Here is a 19,527-nt window from a genome sequence, read left to right on the forward strand (position 1 = left end):
CAATACAAAAAAAAATTCTGCTCTAAAGTGAACATTATTATTTCACTTAAAAGGAATAAAACGTAAACTTGTCAAAGTTTCCGCTGACATTTCATGTCAAAAATCAGGATTGCCATCTGAAGGACTTTAATCACCGCCTACTCTAATTTATTTATTTTTTTGATCGCACGGTACTATTTGTGTTTTTATTTTATGTTTTATTATTCTTATTTCCAGAATTCGCAACTAGAGGATTTTGTCTAAATAGAAGAACGTAGGTCCAAATAGTAGTTCGAAGTAAACTTTTTATTGATTGAAATGATTGAATGTATGAACTGTCTAGAAAAATACCGTGGAATTATCTTCATACTAAGTTAGGACACCCAATACATTATAAATTTATTATTTTTATAATTTTAGGACGTGTAAAATATGACAACATTCTGAGATATCCATAGTTGCAAAATAAACTAATGTCTGGGGAAGTAGGATTTAGTTGTGATCAGAGATTTGAGACTCTTAAGTGTAAACTGTGTAGTTTTGAAACAGATTTCAAGCTTATTTTGCATTACCATACCAGAAAAGTCCATCACGATTTAAATAAAAATACAGGAGTTTGTAGAAATATTGCAAAATACAAATGCCGCAAGTGCCATTTTGCCACCTATTCAGTATTACTGTGGTTCAAACATAATGTTAGAAAAAACTTGGATATTAAGGAATTTACTAAAGTTTATAGATTTGAATGCACTTATTGTCCATTCAAAGCTGCACAGAAGGTGACATTACAATTCCATATCCTTAACAGACACACTCCATCTGAAGAAATTAAATGGTTTCAATGTGAACATTGCGATTATAAAACTAAACTAAAACCATCATTAATTAGACACATCAATTTAAAACACACACTTATTGATGAATCACAGTGGTTCAGTTGTGATTTGTGCAATTATAAAACACAACAAAAACGGTATCTAAGAAGCCACAAAGTTTACAATCACTCGCAAGATATGCAAGAGTGTACGCAATGTACATACAAAACAAAAAATCGACGCCATCTGAAATGTCATGAATTAAGACAACATACGACCCTTAATGACGTCCAGTGGTACAATTGTGAGCACTGCACCTACCAGGGGAAATTCAAATCAAATATATCAAGGCACATGCGATTACGACACGCAGAAAAAACTTTGAAAAAGAGAAAAGAGTTCTCTTGCACCTTGTGTCCTTACAAAACCTTATTGAAATCTTCGCTTAAAAGACACGTCGAAGGGCTCCACACTGCACCTGAAAATATCCAATGGTTTGAATGTGATCAATGCGACTACAAGGGCAAATGCAAAAGATATTTTAAACTTCATAAAAAAATGCAACACTCGGATGCCAGCGTTAAGAAGTTCACGTGCGATAGCTGCCCCTTTAGGACAACAACTCAGGTGGCGTTGAAAAAACATATCGCAAGAAGACACCCTTCAGGGAACTTGTTACATGAATGCCCTCAATGTTTTTTTACGACGAGGTTTCAAGCATTTCTGAAGCAGCATATAATAAGGCAACATACTGACGCCGAAAAAATAGAATGGTTCAAATGTTTTCAATGTGATTACAAAGGAAAATTCAAGGGAGATTTGCTTAGACATATTAGAAGGGTTCATAGAAGTGTTGAGGTTAAGACGTTTAGTTGCGATTTGTGTGAGTACAAATCAAATAGAACAGATAATCTTAAAAGACATAAATTTAGTGTACATTTCACAAAAACAGAAGTGCTGTAAATTTGTGTTTCGTTTTTATGTTTTTTGAATTGTTTGTTCCATTTTGATATCTTTTTTTTAAGTACTTTATTAAACTTTGTTGACAAACTAGAGGTGCAAAATAGAAAAATAATTTTAGTTTTTCAATAATTATGCTGGCGCATCCACCATTTTTATTGTAAATAAAAAAATGTAACTCGTAAACAATTTGACTTATTTTTTAACAAGAATTTCGTACAGGAAATCGCTGACGATTTATATTCTGTCTATGAAGTATTTAGGCTATAATGTGCACAAACTTAAACATGAAATCTCAAAATTAGCATCTACTTTAAAAAAATACATATTTAATAAAACCAGTGCAGTGAATTAAGAAAACGTAAAATCAGACAAAAACGTTAATTTGATTTGTTTAACAGAGAAAAACATTTTCCTGTCTTTTTCAACGTTTCATATTTTAGAAAAATAAATGAACCGTGGGTACTTTGAATTGATCTGTTGCCTTTTTATTGGTGTTCCTTACTATTTTCACAACTTAATGATGAGTTTTATTATTATTATTTTCATACAATGCAATATGTCTATGTATATTGCATTACATTCGTCAAATATATAATTGTTTAGCGACCTTGAATATTCAGGTTTAGTATTGTATAATTTGTGATTATAAATTAATATTTGATTTTGTCAATTTTTGTATCAATTTCCGCATTTTTAATAGAATAAAATTGAAAAAAGCTTGCTGTTTAATTTTTCCAATATACGTCTAGTGGGTAGGTATATGTAACTGAAACGTGTGTATTTATTTCCGAATGGAGACTTATAAATAGATCGATTATTCATTTCCAATTTTTTTAACAGTTTTAATTTTATTTTGATTTGTTACACATTAAATATTTCTACATAATACATAATTTTTTTTTCTAGTGTAAACAAGGGAATTATAACATTATCAAATTTTTTCAATTAATTTTCTAAACTTTAGTGACTACTAGAAGTCAATTATTTTAACAAGATTTCCTACATAAGTATTGCGTAAAAATGAACACTGGATATTGAAAGTACTAAAGTCGAAGAGGCGATCCTTTAACCTTAATTAACATATTATAAAATTTATCATATTCGTATAAAATCGCCTTGTTAGCTTTAAAAAAAAACTACATCTAATACTCCATTTTTATTTCGGAGAACATAACTTAACGAATGTCTTATATTATCTTATTTTCTTTTATGGAAAGTATCAGTGTTTATAGAGGGTCGCTAAAAAGTATGGATACAGCTAAATAAATATTTTTAGAACGGATTAGCAGAGCACGTTAAAATTTGGGAAACAGTTTACTTATTTTTTGGTCAAAGTTCAGGCGGCAAAGAGCTAACGGTAGATAAAGACAACATTTCCAAGGCTAAAAAAAATACATTTTTCAAAATTTAATTAGTTCAATAATTTTCAATTAAAATAAAGTATGCATGTGTTACATCACAGAACTCAGAAAAAAATGCTCTTCTTAAAAAATGTTATGTTAAATTTGACCCTTCTTTGTCATTACAAAAAAATCAAGTGAGCCTTATCGCCTTGAAGCCCCAGAACAAATGGAGATAGAAGTTTAATATAGATAGAAGTGTCGGAGGGACACGGCTAGTATGGTTGGTTGCGTACCCTCGGGAACTCTTTTAAGTAACCTCGTTACAACGTCTGAGGTTGGAATTTAAATACTTTTAAACATACAGGCTGTTCGGTCCAAGTCGCCCCGGCTGATAACACCTAAACTTACTTCTTTTTTTCAAAAAGTAAATATTTAAGACTAATATTAATTCTTGGCTTTCTTAATAAATGTATCAAATTTTTTTAGCACATCCGGTATTGCCGCAAATGCTACCAAATTTAGTTTTTTAAATAGACCACCTGTTTTTTTTCCTCGAAACAATAATAATTGGCATGAAAAATACGGTAAACCACTATTTATTACATTTTGCGTAACACAATGCAATCAGAAAACATCTTAAATCTTAGAATCCTATAAGGAAATTGGTCGCGTAGCCTGATTTTTTAGTTTAAAAGAAAGGTATGAATAAAAAAATGCTTGGACACAGTTTAATTGTTGGTTTGACAAATCTAATTTGTCGGTTGATGAGCGAGTTCTCTTATGAAAACTCTTGGATTTTCTTCGACTGATAACAGAACATTCAGATTTTTATTTTCTTGTTCTTCACTAAGAACCACAAGTTTTTTAGTTTTAAGAAGCGAACCTGTTTGTCTCAGTTGTTTTTCAATTCGACTAAATAACCAACGATTTGGGTGAACTCTAATTGGGTATTTTTCTCTATACTGTCTTTCAGCTTCCGCTCTATTTTTATTTGCACTTAAAAAACTCTTCAAGCTGATCTACCAATTCGTCGTAATTATTATCATCCATTATTAAAAATCCCAATAAGATTTATTGACAAATTAGGCTTTGTCAAAATAACAATTGAACGGTATCCAAGCATATTGCTTTTTACATGAATACCTTGACAAGTAAAATCCGCCTACGTTGCAAAATTTGCTAATAAAATTCTAAAATTTAAATTGTTTTTTAAGTGCATTTTCTTGTGATGACTGAGATACTCCTTGCATTTTCCCTTATAGCTACAGTGGTCACTTTCAAACCATTGGATTTCTTCAGGTGCAGTGTGACATCGGATGACATGTCGGTCAAGATCATGAGAGTAGAATGTTCGAAAAAAAACAGAAATTGCAAGTGAAATAGGTGCCAGTTTGATTTTCTGGTGTCTCTTTTGTATGTTTTAATCGAATGTGTGACAATGTATTTGATCTTGTTTTGGAACGGTAACTGCAATGGGCACAATTGTACCACTCTGCATCATGCGGGGTTGCATGTTGTCGTATCATGTGGCATTTCAAAACAATTGTGTGTCCACTTTTGAAGCTACATTCTGTATATTCATACAATTCTTCAGTCTTGACTTTTTTCAAATCTTGTTGAGTTTTGTCATTGCACGAGCCACAATTGATATAATCAGATTCGTCGCTTTTGTGTCACAGTCTCATATGTCTCGTTAATGAGGATTGAACTGTAGTTTTAAAATCACATTTCGGACAATGCAACCATTTTACTCGATGTTTCGTTTTGTATTCACATTTCGTACAGTTAAGCCAGACTGTATCTTGGGGAGATGAATGATTGTAATTTTTGTGTCTTTTTAAATTCTTCTTTTGTTGTGTTCTGTAGTTGCACAGATCACAGCTCAACGATCGAAGATCATCAGTGTTTTCGTGTATTACACTAGTGTGCTTTAATAATGAAGATTTTGATTTCGTTTTAAAGACACATTGGGAACAATGCAACCATTTTATTTCTTCATAAGGTGTGTGCCTGCTAATAATGTGATATTTTAATGTGACCTTTTGAACGGTTTTGAATGGACAATAAGTGTACTCATATGTGTAGACTTTAGTAAATTCTTTAATTTCCACGTTTTTTCTAACATTAAGTTTGTACCAAAGTAATATTGAATAGGTTGCAAAATTACACTTGTTGCATTTATATTTTACAATTTCCTTACGAGTCTCTTTATTTTTATGCAAATTCTTGTGTAAGTTTTTGACGTGGTAATGCAAAATAATCTTGAATTCTATTTTGAAATTACAAAGTTTACACTGTAAAGTCTCAGGTGTTTGATCACAAGTCGATTTCCGTTTATCCAACATTTTCTACAAAGTTCCGGCTGGTTGTAATTTACACTTATTTTTTCCTGAAAATAGTAAAATAATTATTTTATAAAGAATTGTTTGTACTAACTTTGAGGTTAATAAATCAACAGTAAATTTTCTAAATTTTCAAAAATTTTCATTTTTGGTCACGTTTGACCTACAACATCTTTGTTTGTGTACGATTTTGCAGAAATCGTTAAATTGCGAGTTCTGAAAATTTAATATAAATTGGTTCCAAAAATTTATAAACATATTTTTGTTAAAGTTAGTATCCAGTTAAACATTATAACTGAGTACAAACAGTGTTAAAAAGAGACCTATAGTTTATTTTTTTTAAGAACGAAGCGTTGCGGGAGATAGGGACTAAAATTGACAAATCAGGTTACTCTGTTTTGCACCACGTGACAAGCCTTATTTACATTTAACTATAATTACCAAATAATTTTTAAAAATCTCTAATCTTTGATATTATTTTTGAAATATGTCATAATTTTTTAAGTTAAAATGTCGTTTGTGGGTGCACGATTTCAGCATTTTGGTGTAGCATAATGACACAACAACCTGGTTCTGTTGTAAAAATAAATTCCACGGGAAAGCCAGTTAGTAATATCTAGGCTAAATTTAGAGAGCAGAATGAAGCGCTCTCCAAAACTGAAATGGTAAAAAGGGTGTCTGAAGTAGCGGGAATTGGTCAGACATTGGTTTGGTAAACCATTAAGGAAATGGAAGAATCTCATGCAGTGAAATCGCCACCAAGAAAAAGGAAAGATTCATCAAATGTTGTTCTTGTTCTTAATTGAATTTGTAGACAATAATTTATAATAAAATGCCAAAAACAAATAACATTGAAATTTTATTCGTTTTTAAAATTACAATAGGTATAACTACAATAGGTAACCAATTATACACAATTCTAAGAATTGTATTATAAATGGGGCGGGCCGATGCTGATGTCATCTACTTCGTTCTAAAAAAAACACACTATAAATGAATCTAAAAAAGTTAAGAAAACGTTTGCTGACCAAAAAACGTTTCTTGATATTAGGATTTCGCTTAACTTTAACTTAGTTAAATAAAATGATCTCAAATTTATAATGTTGAAGCAACTATGTTACAAATCATAAACAGAATAAAAATTTAAAATGAAATTCGTTTTACTCCATGTCTTCCACTTACGACGCCTCTGATTTTTAAATTTAAACATTTGATTTTTGAATTCGTTTAGATGTCAGCTGCATTAAATTTTGTAATTTTAGCTTTTCTGAATATTTAGCAAAACGCCAGGGGATGTAGCTCCTTACATAGTATTTTTCGATATACATAATATGTTCATAGGAAACTTTTGAATATTTTATCTAAATTTGTAACAATAAAAACGGAACATTCTATTTTGATTAAATTGCATGCTGGAATAAAAATTTTGTCATTTTAGTATCGAAACAAAAAATAGAGTTTATTAATTTTTCCATGTCGTTTTGGTTGCGTCACACATTTATTTCTGAAACTCATGTAACAATTTTTTTGAAAAGTGACTTTTCTGATATATTGTACAGTGATGGACAGTGAATTTCGTCCAACCAATTTCCCTGACAGATTAAAAGTGTAAATTATTTTTTGGCTTTTTCTAAGCTTGTTTCAGAATTTTGATTAACGTTTGTCATGTTGACAAAATGCTCGATGCTCCTTGCTACTTTTTACCTTTAGCCTTTGAAATGCGAGTGCTTGGTATGCCCAAAAGTAGGTATAGACACACATACCTTCTTGTACACTGGCGGACACGGAATTTTGGACGATTTGTCATTTGAATTTGACTGACATAAAAATGTAAAACGGATCTTAAGCAACTAACCTCACTTTCGGTTTTTGTAATTTTTATCCTGACGAGAAAAAATGACAACAAAACAAAATAATTTATTGAACCTATATTAAAATACGTTGGTACGCTGGCGTTATTGTTTCGGAAAATCGACGCCAAAATTAAATTTCAATTAAAACTTTCAAATTTTAGTTTCAAATGCCAATTATGAGGACAATAAAGCGTGGCTTACATTGACATTTTTTGAACCGACATAAATTTGATATCCAAAATTCCGTGTCCGCCAGTGTACCAGGGAGATAATTTTTATTTTATTATACGCGTTATCATGACAAAAAAGCACAGACTACAGTGAATTTTTGTAAATTCACAGAAATTGGGTGGACAAAATTCACTGTCCATCACTGTACTACAATACCTCTATGAAAAAATTAATGAAATAAATTTAAAAGAAAGTCAAGAAATATTACTGGCTCTGATACGTTTTCTCTTTACAGTATTTCGCACAAATTTGAATTAGTTTAATCAACACTTGGTGGCCGCCTAGTTTTTAGGTTATAAGATCTATTTGTTTTGATTTTGAAGTATAATAAGCTAGTTGAAGTAGTTTGAATTTTTGGTATGCAACAATCCAAAATTCAAATAGCAATTAATTGTAAATTTTGTAGATTGCTAAGATGCAATTGAAGATGAAATTGAAAGCAGTGGGAATAAATATTAAATTCCACACCTTCCCAAGTGGTACAGATGCTGTCTCGACAGCAACAAGAAATGAATGGATACAAAGATGTAGACAAGTCAAAATTAATGCTCTCACTAGCGCAATTTGTTCCATTCACTTTAAAAACAAGGATTACAAACGCGACCTAATGAATGAATTGTTAGGTATTACATATCTTTCACTATAACGTTAATATTTTCAAACTTTACTTTAATAGGTAAACCATTTTCCATTTCAATCGCCACATTGTGTTTTTTTAATCTGAAATAGCCCCAAATATTTTATTTCTGTGTAAAAACAATTGAACTCTTCTGACAAATTTAAAGCCATTTCATACAGAAAAAACATTATAAAAACTGACAGAATGGCGATTGAAATGATATAACGTATAAATATTAAACAACCTCCAATTTGTTATTAGGTTTGCCTTTGAAAAAAAAAATAAAAAAGAAAGCCGTTCCATCATTACATATACCAACATCAGTAGAAGAATAAAAGGTCGTTGAATCTGACCGAATCAAGCGATTAACACGAAGAAAACAAAAGCGTGTGTGAGACAAACCGCCCACAAGTCCACCGGAATGTGGAATACAAAGTAATGCTGAGGGCAAAAGTAGATTAAGTGCGGATAGATATACCGAATTCTAAAAAAAAACCGAAAAACTGAAACAAGAATTTTCCCATTTTAAAGTAGAGCCAAAGAAAAATAAAATTATTGAAGAGACAAGTACGATATTATAAAACCAGGCATGAGAAATTAAAGAAGAAGGAGAAAGATGATGGATTAAAATGGTTAAAATTGGTATTAACAGATTAGCTATTCTCACAAAAAAAGAAAGACGTTAAAAAGAAACAAATATTTATTTTTTTACAATTGCTATTCTCAAAAGTTATAAAATATCACGTAATAAAGTTATATTACATATTTTGTTGGATTGAATCACCTATAAATTAGTATTTGATTACATGAAAAATTATTCAGGCTGTTTCAGAACTCGCGCTCCAAAGAAAAATGCCAAGTAAGACATCAGGAACATGGAAAAAATGTTTAAAAACTCTATCTATAAAAATTTCGAAATTATGGGACTTACACTTGAGTTACTTCTTTTCAGTTGAATGCATAGAAATCTTATGCCTCTTAACATTCCATCTTGTTGTCGACTTGTAATCGCACAAATCGCAACTAAACATTTTCTTTTCAGTATTTCCATGAATTGATTTAATATGTCTGGCCAAATATCCCTTAAACTTTGCTTTATAATCGCAATCATTGCATGTAAACCATTCGACTTTTTCAGGGTCGGTATGTTCTCTTACAATATGATCTTTCAGATATACCTGAAACCTCGTCGTGAAAAAACAGTGAGGACACTCGAGCAACAATTTCCCTGAAGAGTGCGTTTGTGTGATATGTCTCTTCAAAGCTCCCTCAACAGTTGTCTTATACTGACAGATATTGCATGAGAACTTCTTATCACTAGTATCAGAATGATGCATTTTCTTGTGATGACTGAGATACTCTTTGCATTTTCCCTTATAGCTGCATTGGTCACATTCAAACCATTGGATTTCTTCAGGTGCAGTGTGACATCGGATGACATGTCGATCAAGAGCACGAGGATAGAATGTTCGAAAAGAACAGAAGTTGCAAGTGAAATAGGTGCCAGTTTGATGTTCTGGTGTCTCTTTTGTATGTTTTAATCGAATGTGTGAGAAGATATCTGATCTTGTTTTGGAACGGTAACTGCAATGGGCACAATTGTACCACTCTGTATCGTGTGAGGTTGCATGTTCTCTTATCAAGTGGCATTTCAGGACCATTGAGTGTCCACTTTTGAAGCTACATTCTGTACATTCATACAATTCTTCAGACTTGGGTTTTTTCAAATTTTCTTGAGTTTTGTCATTACAGGAATCACAATTGATATAATCAGATTCGTCGCTTTTGTGTCGCAGTCTCAAATGTCTCGTTAATGAGGGTTGAAGTGTAGTTTTAAAATCACATTTCGAACAATGCAACCATTTTACTTCCTCAGGTGGAGTATGTTTGTTAATCATGTGGTATTTCAATGTACATCTCTGATTTGCATTGAACGGACAAAGAGTACACTCATATTTCAACTCCGTGTGTCGTCTTCTTAAATGGCGTTTCAAGTCGCCTCGATGTTTCGTTTTGTATTCACATTTTGGACAGTTATGCCAGACTGTATGTTCGGGAGATGAATGATTGTAATTTTTATGTCGTTTTAAATTGATCTCTTGTTGAGTTTTGTAGTTGCACAGATCACAGCTAAACCATTGAAGACTATCAGTGTTTTCGTGTATCACACTAGTGTGTCTTAATAATGATGATTTTGATTTAGTTTTAAAGACACACTGTGAACAGCACAACCATTTTATTTCTTCAGCTGGAGTGTGTCTGTTAAGGATATGAAGTTGTAGTGTCACCTTTTGGGCAGCTTTGAATTGACAAAGTGTACATTCAAATCTATAAACTTTAGTAAATTCCTTAATATCCAAGTTTTTTCTAATATTATGTTTGAACCACAGTAATACTGAGTAAGTTGCAAAATTGCACTTGTGGCATTTAAATTTTACAATTTCCTTACGAGTCTCTTTATTTTTATGCAAATTCTTGTGTAAGTTTTTAACGTGGTAATGCAAAATAATCTTAAAATCTGTTTTGAAATTACAAAATTGACAGGTAAAAGCCTCAGGTGTTTGACCACAAGTGGCTTTCCGTTTATCCAACATTTTCTATGAAGTTCCAGGTTGTAATTTCCTGAAATTGGTAAAATAATAATTTTATACAGTATTGTTTGTACTAACTTTGAAATTAAGTCAACATTAAATTGTAGTGTCTTTTTTGAGGTAGTTTAATTTTTTTCCACGTTTGACCTACATTGTTTGTGTACTATTTTGAAGAAATCTTTTACTTGTGAATTCTAGATAATGTAAATTGGTTACAAAAATTTATAAACACATCTTTGTTAAAGTTAGTAGGTATATCTATTTAATTATTATTATTAAATAAAAAATGTGTTAAAAACAAACATAAATAAATTTAATAAAAGTCATGAAACCGTTTACGATCTTAAACGTCTCTTAATAGTAGGATTTCGCTTAATTTTGATTTAGTTAAATCAAATATCTGTAAAAATTCAAATTTCTTAAATATTAAAGCAGATAAATGATCCATTAATTTTAGAATTACCTATAATACTATCAGGTGTTTCAGAACTTGCGCCCCAGAGATAAATGTCACGTGCCGGCGGCAATGAGTCGCCAAAAAGTACCTACAACCCAAGAAAAGTAACTTTATTGCTTTCAGAAAATTGCATGACACTTCCTAGCCCGTAAAATGTAATTTTAACATGTCTTTTAAAAATGCGAAATTATCTAAAATTTATATCAAATTGTTAATTGCCAATAAAAACTGTCATAAGTAAAAATCTATGTTCGATAGGAGGTCGTACGGGAGGTTGCATTTTATCTCCATTACAAGAGAAATATAGTTACAAAAATCAAATAATTAAATATACTTTGAAAATAAGTTGGCAACGTTTACTATCAAATTAAAACATCACAATTTTATAGGCAATTGTCATTTATTTCCGAGGACACAATCTAATATCACCATTAATATAGTGTTGCCAACTTAATTTTAAAATCAAGTCACTTTGATCAATAATTAAAAAAGCTATTACTGTTTAGTTACATTTTTTGAAAAGTAGTTTTACTAATTGAACTATTCTGTAGATTCGAATTGTATAGAAAAATTAGTATCAAAACATTCAATAGAAAAATTAAATTAAATATAAATAAACAACAAAGTAAGAAACCAAAAAAATTAAACACAACAGTTTGTAAATGAATCAAACAGATTTGTTTTGAAATCAATATCTACCTATTCAAAAAAATACCAGTTTAGATTTCTTTCAGTTTTATTCATAAATAACGTTGGCGACTTAATTAAAAATTGATATGAGTTCATCGCAAAGTCTTTGTTCTTGCCGAGGTTGTTGCACTTTTTATTCCTAAAAAAATTAAATCACATTGTATAAGATATTACATATTGTGAAAATTATGGAATTAAGTGTCGACATTTAACAAACTATTCTCATGCACGTATTTTTTCAGGGTGTATTAAAAATTCGTGTATTAATTTTAACACGTGAAAAACTCACCAAGTAAAACAACTTTCTATACAGGGTTATTCATAAATATGAAGCAATATTTAAACCTCAAAAATGACCTATAAAATGATGAGATACACCCTGTATAAAGGCAATTACCTACAAACTATTTTAGTAGTTACTTCTACATTTTACTGCAAAATGTTTTAGTTTATATCTATCTTCTGTTCATTTTTCTCTTAAGTAATAGTCAACAATGTCTATGTCCTGGTGTTGTTCTGCTGTGGTTCGAGTCTAAAGGCCGTCGTCGGTTGGAATTGCTTCCTAACGTTTTGCTAGCACAAGCGGCAAGCTTCTTTACAGGTCCTTCCATCTCCGTCTCCGGTGTTGGACTGGCGACTTCTTCTGCGCATGTTGTATTTATAGTATACAATAAATTTAAATACTGACAAAGCTGTCAAAAAGCCAGGCGTTAAAACCTCTTAACAGTCCTGTGTGATGCTAGGGTAATAGTGACAGCTTAACCATTGTAAGTTGTTGAATTTTATTTATACCATAACAACATGGAACAACGAAAATATATTTTTATTCAATATACATATTTATACATTGTAGGGTATTAACTCAAAATTTTCACATAAGCATTTTTAAGAATGTGAAAGCGTTTTTCAACAGTTGAATCATCTATATTATTGTCGAGGTGTAGCTCCAAAACCTTTTTCCTATACTGCTTCTTTACTTCTGTTTCCGAAGCACTAGAAGACAGTCCTAGAAGTGAGTAAGCGTCTTCTTCATAATGATCTGTAATCCATTGAACGTTACTGCTGATCATTTCAAAACACAAAGAGGACATTTGGTCACCGACTGTTGAACAAATATCTTCAATAATTGCATCGACGTCATTATTGCAATTACCAATTTCTAAATGGGAATCAAGATAAGAAACAAACTTTGTGATACAGTGTATTAATTTTGATGTGTTTTCTGCATTGTTGTAAATCTGGGTAACAATGTCAATGAGTGTCTTGTCTAATTTTCCCAAGAGCTCGAATCCAATTTCTTTTAAAATACTTTTAACTTCATTGTCATTGTTTAGGAAGTCATCTACGATGTCATCGATTGTTTCTTTGGCTACTGTTCGAATTTTTTCTATAAGATTGTGATTCTTTCTTATAGAATTAGCTAAAAATTCTTTTATTTTATCTTTTATCCATTCATAAAACTGTTCAAACATCTTGGAAATTAAAGGTTCAATGACATTTTCTTTTATAATTGATTTGGTAATTGATTTGGTTGTATCCCATGCTATTTGCTTCGTAAAATTTAAAAGCAGCTTACATCTACTTAATTCTTTAACTTTCTGTAGTTCTTCCAACTTTGATATTCCACCCAATTTATTGAACATTTCTACGTTACTTCCTTTTAGCTTCAATAATTCATCCAGCTGTTTGATCTTCGACATTTTATTAAACTTAGCTACTATCAACAGCTTTTCCAAATAATCTCCAAGTCTGTCGACAACTTTTGCAAGTTTTGTACACACGTTTTGTAAATAAGTACTTCTCCGCAAAAATAATGACAGTTTTCTGCAGTAACTTACAGCTTTGGATAAAATTCTGACCGATTGACTAATGGCACTTATTCCGAAAGTTATCAAACTGATTCCATAGGAGACGAATTTGCTTTTTCGGAAATCTGCTTCGTCAAATTCTGTACCACCTTGAGCCAAATTTGCATCACAATATCGATGACTCCTTCAGAAATTAGAGTACCCGCAATATTGGACATTAGTGGAAAAATTGGAAGAAAGGCAAGTCCGATACTAAGTGCTCCGATTCCTCCCAGAATTTGTCCTTGAGCTGCATGTATAACTGTGTCTGGAACGTCATGAATTTCTCTCAAACAGTAAATTGTATCAATCCCTATTGAATGCAACTCGGTTAGTTCACAGAGTGTTATGAATTGTGTCAAGTCGGGATTTTTAGAAATGCTTACGATATTTTCAAGTGTCGTTTCCGCAGTTCCGGAAAAGTCTACTCTTGAATACTTTTCTAGAGATTCGAGTAAATTATCGATGTTAGAGTCGTGGAAGTTCAAACAATGCAGACGAGAGTACAAGTGTTTCACGAGCAAATTTTGATTGAAATTTTGATGCAAAATTGCTTCGAAATCCTCATTTACAGTTTCCTCTTTTATAAGATGTGTTTTAATATAATTAATTTCTTTCTGGATGGCTTGTTTTGCACACTTTAGACAATTTTCAGCTTCTTGTTTATATTTCTCGTTCTTTTCGACATGAACGAAGAAAATATTAGCTACTGCTTTCTTGAATCGTTCTTTAATTTGCTCGCCTTCGGAAATTGCAATTTCGAAGAGTTTTAAATGGACGCCTGCCAACAACTCGAAATTGTTTGGTCCTCCAATTTCCAATGCACGTTTTAGTTCGTTTTTAGCTTTGCGATTTTTTTCCTGTTCTGAATAACAATCAGCCAAAGCAACACAATACAATGGGTTGTGACTGATGGTTCCTTTGGTAATTGTTTCGGCTTCTTTCGTAAATTTCCTAAACTCATCTTCTTCAGTCGTAGTTTGAATGTTGCTCGCGTTGAAGTTTTTCTTCTCTAACCAAAATGCCCAAAATTCTTTTAAATCTTGAAGTACAAATCCATATTCCCGTGAATCATTATTTTGTTTCAGATTTGTGTAAAATATTGAAAACTTTTTGAAAAGTTTGTCTTTAAAGTTCAATTCTTTGACCAGTTCATTGTTGATCTGATCCAACCTTTTGGATTCAAGTGAATCTCGTTCTTGCTTGATTTTGGTGAAACTTGGATTCGATTCGATTATTCCAAGTTCGTCAACTTCACTTTTTCGAATAACTAATTGAGCTGTTCCTTTGTTTCCTTGACGTGAAGTTCTACCAAAAGCTTGACCTTCAACCCGTAAATTACAAGGAAGAAACCCAACATAAATATGCAGACCACCATTTATTTCTAAGCTTTCTTCTGTCTTGAAATTTGTACCGCGACCGGCTATGTTCGTAGCTAAAATAATGTCACCGACCTTGACTCGCTCCTCAGTTTCTCGTGCGTTTTCTTCATGGGCAAAATTTCTAATACGAAAATCGCCATTTTGAATGAGTTCTAGATTTTTTTTGATGCTGAGAAGATCTTCTTCCGTCTCAAAAATTGCTAAAACAGCTCTTCTTTCATCAATTTTAGACAAAATTTCTAAGGTAACTTTAATGGGCCATGATTTATCTTCAAAAATGAGTCCAGGGAGTTCCTCAAATATTTTTTCTTTGTAGGTCGGTAGCTTAGCGTAATTAACATTGTAAATACTGGAAAGTAATTCTTGTTCAGCTTGAGAACCCAAAGTGCCGGTCAATCCAAAAATATTTTCGTCGCGGTAACATTTGATGTATCCAATATTCGAAATAAAGCTACTTGTCAAACTTTCAAAAGTCAAGTAAAGATTGTGTTTCAGTTGGACAAACTGATGCAAACCATTGGACCAAATTGTATTTTTTAAAGTAACTCCGGTGTTTAAGTAATCGACAGGTGTTACAACTTCGTCCCCGGTGTCATTTTTCATAATGCGATATTGTTGATGTTCGTGGCAATTGTATTTGGCATGAAGAGCATTTTTCAACCACACATCTAGTTTGTCCCTGACATATTCTTTCAAATGTTGAGGAATTAGACAAACATCGATTGGATTATTGGCTTTAATTTTTTCTTTAATATTTTTTCTTTCTTGAGAAACCATTTTTTGGATAAACTTTTCATATTGTAACCTCGCTTCTTCTTTATTTTTAGAACACTGTTTCAAAATCGTTTCAATTTCTCCTTGAATTTCTTTAGCAAAACTGTCTTCAGCTATCTGTAATTGTTCCCAAATGTTGATGTAGATGTACCGTAGACATTCCATCCCAGGGAAAGGGGACGCTAATTTTGCAATATGTCCTCCATTGTCAACTAGCATACTATCAACTTCATCTAAAATAACTTGTCCAAATTTTCTGCCGTTTCGAATATTGAAACCTTCAAAACTGTCCTTGAGATAATCAAACTGAAAATTACTTATAGTGCCATAAAGAACATCAGCACTGTAACCAATTTTAAAATTTCCTTCTCCTTCTGCAGGATTATTAGTTGAAACTGTTAGATTGAAAACAGAATAAAATCTCTTCGTTTCTGCAACACCATCGGCGGCCAAAAGTGAATTGCTGGTAATGACGTCAACTGTCCAACCTTGAAGCGCTTTGATAACAGCAAGTAATGAAATAATAACAGTTTTGCCTTCTCCAGTTTTGATTTGACACAACCGACCTTGATTAGACGATCCATGGAAAAAGACCAACACCGCCAAAATTTGGGTGTCACGAAGACTAAAACCTCCAGTTAGCAAAGTGAAAGCTCTGTTTGCTATAGCAATAGTTTCGCAAATGTCTTCATTATTGTTGGCCAAATGACCTTTTTTCGCAGTTGCCCAGGCGTGTATTTCGTTGATTGTGCTCTTTTTCCAAAATTCATACTTGCTTTTAACTAAGTTGTATTTTTCTTCTATTTGATGTATATCTTCTTGAATTTCTTTTGATGAAGAATCTTCTTGATCCATCCCTATAGTAATTTGAGGTAGAAGTTTGTCTAAAGGTGTACAATTTTCTGTTGTTGAATGTGTCTTTATTTCAGGAAGTTTTTCAGAAATAATTTCAATATTTTCAGGAGTAAGCTTCTCTTTTCGTGTTTCTTCTTCGTTTTCTATTCTGGATTCATAAAACGATTTCATTTTGTCAACATCGATGTTTAAAATTAAACTAATGTTTTCCAAAGCAGCAAAAAGTTGTTTATCCACTTTGATTTTATCGAGAACCATAAAAATGTTACAAAGTGTTTCCATTTCTTTGGGGAAGTCTTTTTGAATATCCAATTCATATTCCTCAGATTCTGCCTTTTGTAACTTGTAGTTGTTTTGTAACTTATTGATGTTTTCTTCATTCAAAAACCTTAAGCGTGCTTGTTTAATTTTGTCGTGATCAATATTTTCCTTTTCGAACTCTTCTTCTAACACCTTCTTGTAATCCAAAATGTCGGAAGTTACTTCCAAAGGTAATTTATTGATAAAATCTTTTAAAGCAATCTTAAACTTGTCATTTTGAGACAAATCTAAAGTTAATTTAATCACGTTATTGATTTTATCTCTGTTTAGATTACTCATTTGGAAAAATTTTACATTTGGAAATTTTTCTACAAAATCGTTGGGTTCGTTTTTTAAAAAATCGAGCATTATTTCCAAATTTCGCAAACAGAATGGTCCGTAATTATAATCCTCATCTATTTTTTGTTCTTCTCCTTTATGTAAAACAAATTCCATTGAAGAAAATTGTTTTTTCAGCTCTTGTACAAGTTTTGAAGGAACATCACTGCCACTTGAATCTTTATACAATGTGAAATTTATATCACGTTGTCGAGTCAAACAAAACAGAACCCAGCGGTTTTTCTGTTTTTCAAAAATTACAAAATTTGGTTTCTTTTCTTCTATGTTGATATTTTTAAAAACTTGATCAAAGTTGTCGTTAATTAGTAGTTTAAATTGTTGATTGTAGTTTTGGTTATATTGCTCCAAAATTATTTTTGCGTGCTTGGTGATGTCTTCTTCAATGTAGGGTGTAGCAGAAAGAAGCTTGGCCAAGGTTTCTTCTGTTTCTCGAGTGGTTGGTAAAGTTTTGTTGGAAATAATATTGATTTCTTTTCGTTCTTCTTTACGTTTTTTGGACTCGGATCGATGCATTGCGATTAGTTGGCCTGAATAGAACATACATTGTTACAAAAAGTTTACAGGATTAATCAAAGAAGGATTCTTACTTTACATTGAAAGGATAAATGGAATTTTTAGTTTTATCATACAAGATGTCACGTGACAACCTGCCCCGTAACTGGGCTGGTTACTGTCACAAGTTATTGTTTATAATGATTCTTTTTATTTTTCCAAAAAAAGCATTTAAAACCAAACTTTGATATGAATATAATAAGCAAATAATAAACTAGATTAAATAGGTCCATAATTTAGATGTAAAACAAATTCAGAAAGTCAAATTATAAAACCTAGAATGTTATTGAGGCATGATAAATAATATCATTAATCGTTGTAAAATAACAGAAAATAGTTAAAATACTGACAATTTTTGATAAGAAGAAATAACAAGATAAGCTAAAAATATCAATAATTCATTCAATAAACAGAAAATTAAAATAAAAAATCTAAACCCGCTAATTTCTATTACGCTATATTATTGCTTTAAAGTGTTGAAATAACTGAAATTTTTATTGATTAATGTAATTAAACATTAAAGATTTGACATCTCGATTAAACGATTAGATTAGATGAGCAAATTTTCCAGTTGATTATATTTTTATGGTTTTGTTCATAAAAGATAATTATTTATTTAATTTGAAAATACTTTTTAAATTTCATAACATATATTTTCAAAAATACAAAACTTAGGTACACATTATGTAGGTGTACCTATAAGATTCAAAACAAAAACTGCTATAGAAAACGAAAATCAAATAAATGATATTTGAAACATTTTAAATAAATGACATTTATGACATTAATTTATGACATAAATGACATTTGAAACACTTTAAAATATGAAATAAAAATGTCGGATTTCATTCAAAAAGCAAGTTATATACGTTGTTGTTTACCAATGATACCATTTAAAAATAAAATTCAGAATTATCAATCGAGACAGTCATTCTTGACTTACCACTTTGTATTTAAATAAACAATTAAAATTTTTACGTATTATTTAGAATAGAACAAAATTTGAACTTTCAATAATAAAGTACCTTACTATCCTCCGACACCAGACGTTTCAAACATTTTTAAAACAGAAATATGTACCTTCTTTAATAATTTTTAAATAGTTTGTTGTATTACACAAACAAAAACAGAAAAACGTTAATATTGTTATTAAATTGTAGATTAAATAAAAAATGTACAACTTTAGTTTTTTGACAAAAATGTGGCAACTCATCCTCTATGTAAAAAATGTAAAAACAATTTTAAAAATAGAGAACACAAAAATTACTTACCGTAGAATTCATGAACTTAAAGAGCCATATTATTCTATAAGTAGCTACTTAAACTTGTGAATACAAGTTTTGTTTATATATCTTTTTATAGGGAAAAAATACGAAAAAGATAAGCTAAAAATACCAATAATTCATTCGGTAAACAGGAAAATTAAATAAAAAAAGATAATCCATATAAAGCCATACCTATTGCTTTAAAGTGTTGAAATAACTGAGTTTTTTATTGATTTAAGTAATTAATTTAATTAATAAAACATCAAAGATCCGACATTTCGATTAAAATACAGGTTGATTAAAGAATTT

The 19,527-nt window shown here is 31.0% G+C and overlaps 4 protein-coding genes and 1 long non-coding RNA gene across 6 annotated transcripts; 2 read left to right on the forward strand and 3 right to left on the reverse strand.

Moving 5' to 3' along the window:
* The first annotated feature begins 147 nt into the window (after nt 1-147).
* On the forward strand, nt 148-2,474 carry LOC123009212 (zinc finger Y-chromosomal protein-like). The gene is made up of 3 exons (XM_044405373.1): nt 148-170; nt 217-352; nt 400-2,474. Exon 3 carries the CDS (start codon nt 453-455, stop codon nt 1,755-1,757), a length of 1,305 nt encoding a protein of 434 aa, XP_044261308.1. The 5' UTR covers nt 148-170; nt 217-352; nt 400-452; the 3' UTR covers nt 1,758-2,474.
* A 1,960-nt stretch (nt 2,475-4,434) lies between these two features.
* Nucleotides 4,435-5,755, reverse strand: LOC123009094 (zinc finger Y-chromosomal protein 2-like). The gene is made up of 3 exons (XM_044405220.1): nt 5,537-5,755; nt 4,827-5,489; nt 4,435-4,712 (listed from the first exon to the last, which is right to left on the reverse strand). Exons 2-3 carry the CDS (start codon nt 5,443-5,445, stop codon nt 4,435-4,437), a joined length of 897 nt encoding a protein of 298 aa, XP_044261155.1. The 5' UTR covers nt 5,446-5,489; nt 5,537-5,755.
* Nucleotides 5,756-7,797: 2,042 nt separating this feature from the next.
* Nucleotides 7,798-8,910, forward strand: LOC123009215. Its single transcript, XR_006413005.1, has 3 exons — nt 7,798-7,883; nt 7,933-8,149; nt 8,407-8,910. It is a non-coding gene; the product is annotated as an uncharacterized LOC123009215 (long non-coding RNA).
* LOC123009208 (zinc finger Y-chromosomal protein 1-like) lies at nt 8,846-10,894 on the reverse strand. Its single transcript, XM_044405363.1, has 2 exons — nt 10,815-10,894; nt 8,846-10,767 (listed from the first exon to the last, which is right to left on the reverse strand). Exon 2 carries the CDS (start codon nt 10,737-10,739, stop codon nt 9,084-9,086), a length of 1,656 nt encoding a protein of 551 aa, XP_044261298.1. The 5' UTR covers nt 10,740-10,767; nt 10,815-10,894; the 3' UTR covers nt 8,846-9,083.
* A 2,736-nt stretch (nt 10,895-13,630) lies between these two features.
* LOC123009207 (protein translocase subunit SecA-like) lies at nt 13,631-19,264 on the reverse strand. Of its 2 annotated transcripts, XM_044405362.1 has the most exons (3): nt 19,225-19,264; nt 14,117-17,928; nt 13,787-13,998 (listed from the first exon to the last, which is right to left on the reverse strand). In XM_044405362.1, the coding sequence occupies exons 2-3, from the start codon at nt 17,912-17,914 to the stop codon at nt 13,909-13,911; spliced, it is 3,888 nt and encodes a 1,295-aa protein (XP_044261297.1). In that variant the 5' UTR covers nt 17,915-17,928; nt 19,225-19,264; the 3' UTR covers nt 13,787-13,908. The 2 variants fall into 2 exon arrangements, with proteins under 2 accessions (XP_044261296.1, XP_044261297.1); XM_044405361.1 differs by having other exon boundaries at nt 13,631-17,928.
* Between the last annotated feature and the right edge of the window lie 263 nt (nt 19,265-19,527).

Source organism: Tribolium madens, unplaced genomic scaffold (genome assembly GCF_015345945.1).
Source record: "Tribolium madens isolate multiple individuals breed KSU strain unplaced genomic scaffold, Tmad_KSU_1.1 Scaffold_71;HRSCAF=194;Tcas5.2_LG6, whole genome shotgun sequence".
Lineage (NCBI taxonomy): Eukaryota > Metazoa > Arthropoda > Insecta > Coleoptera > Tenebrionidae > Tribolium > Tribolium madens.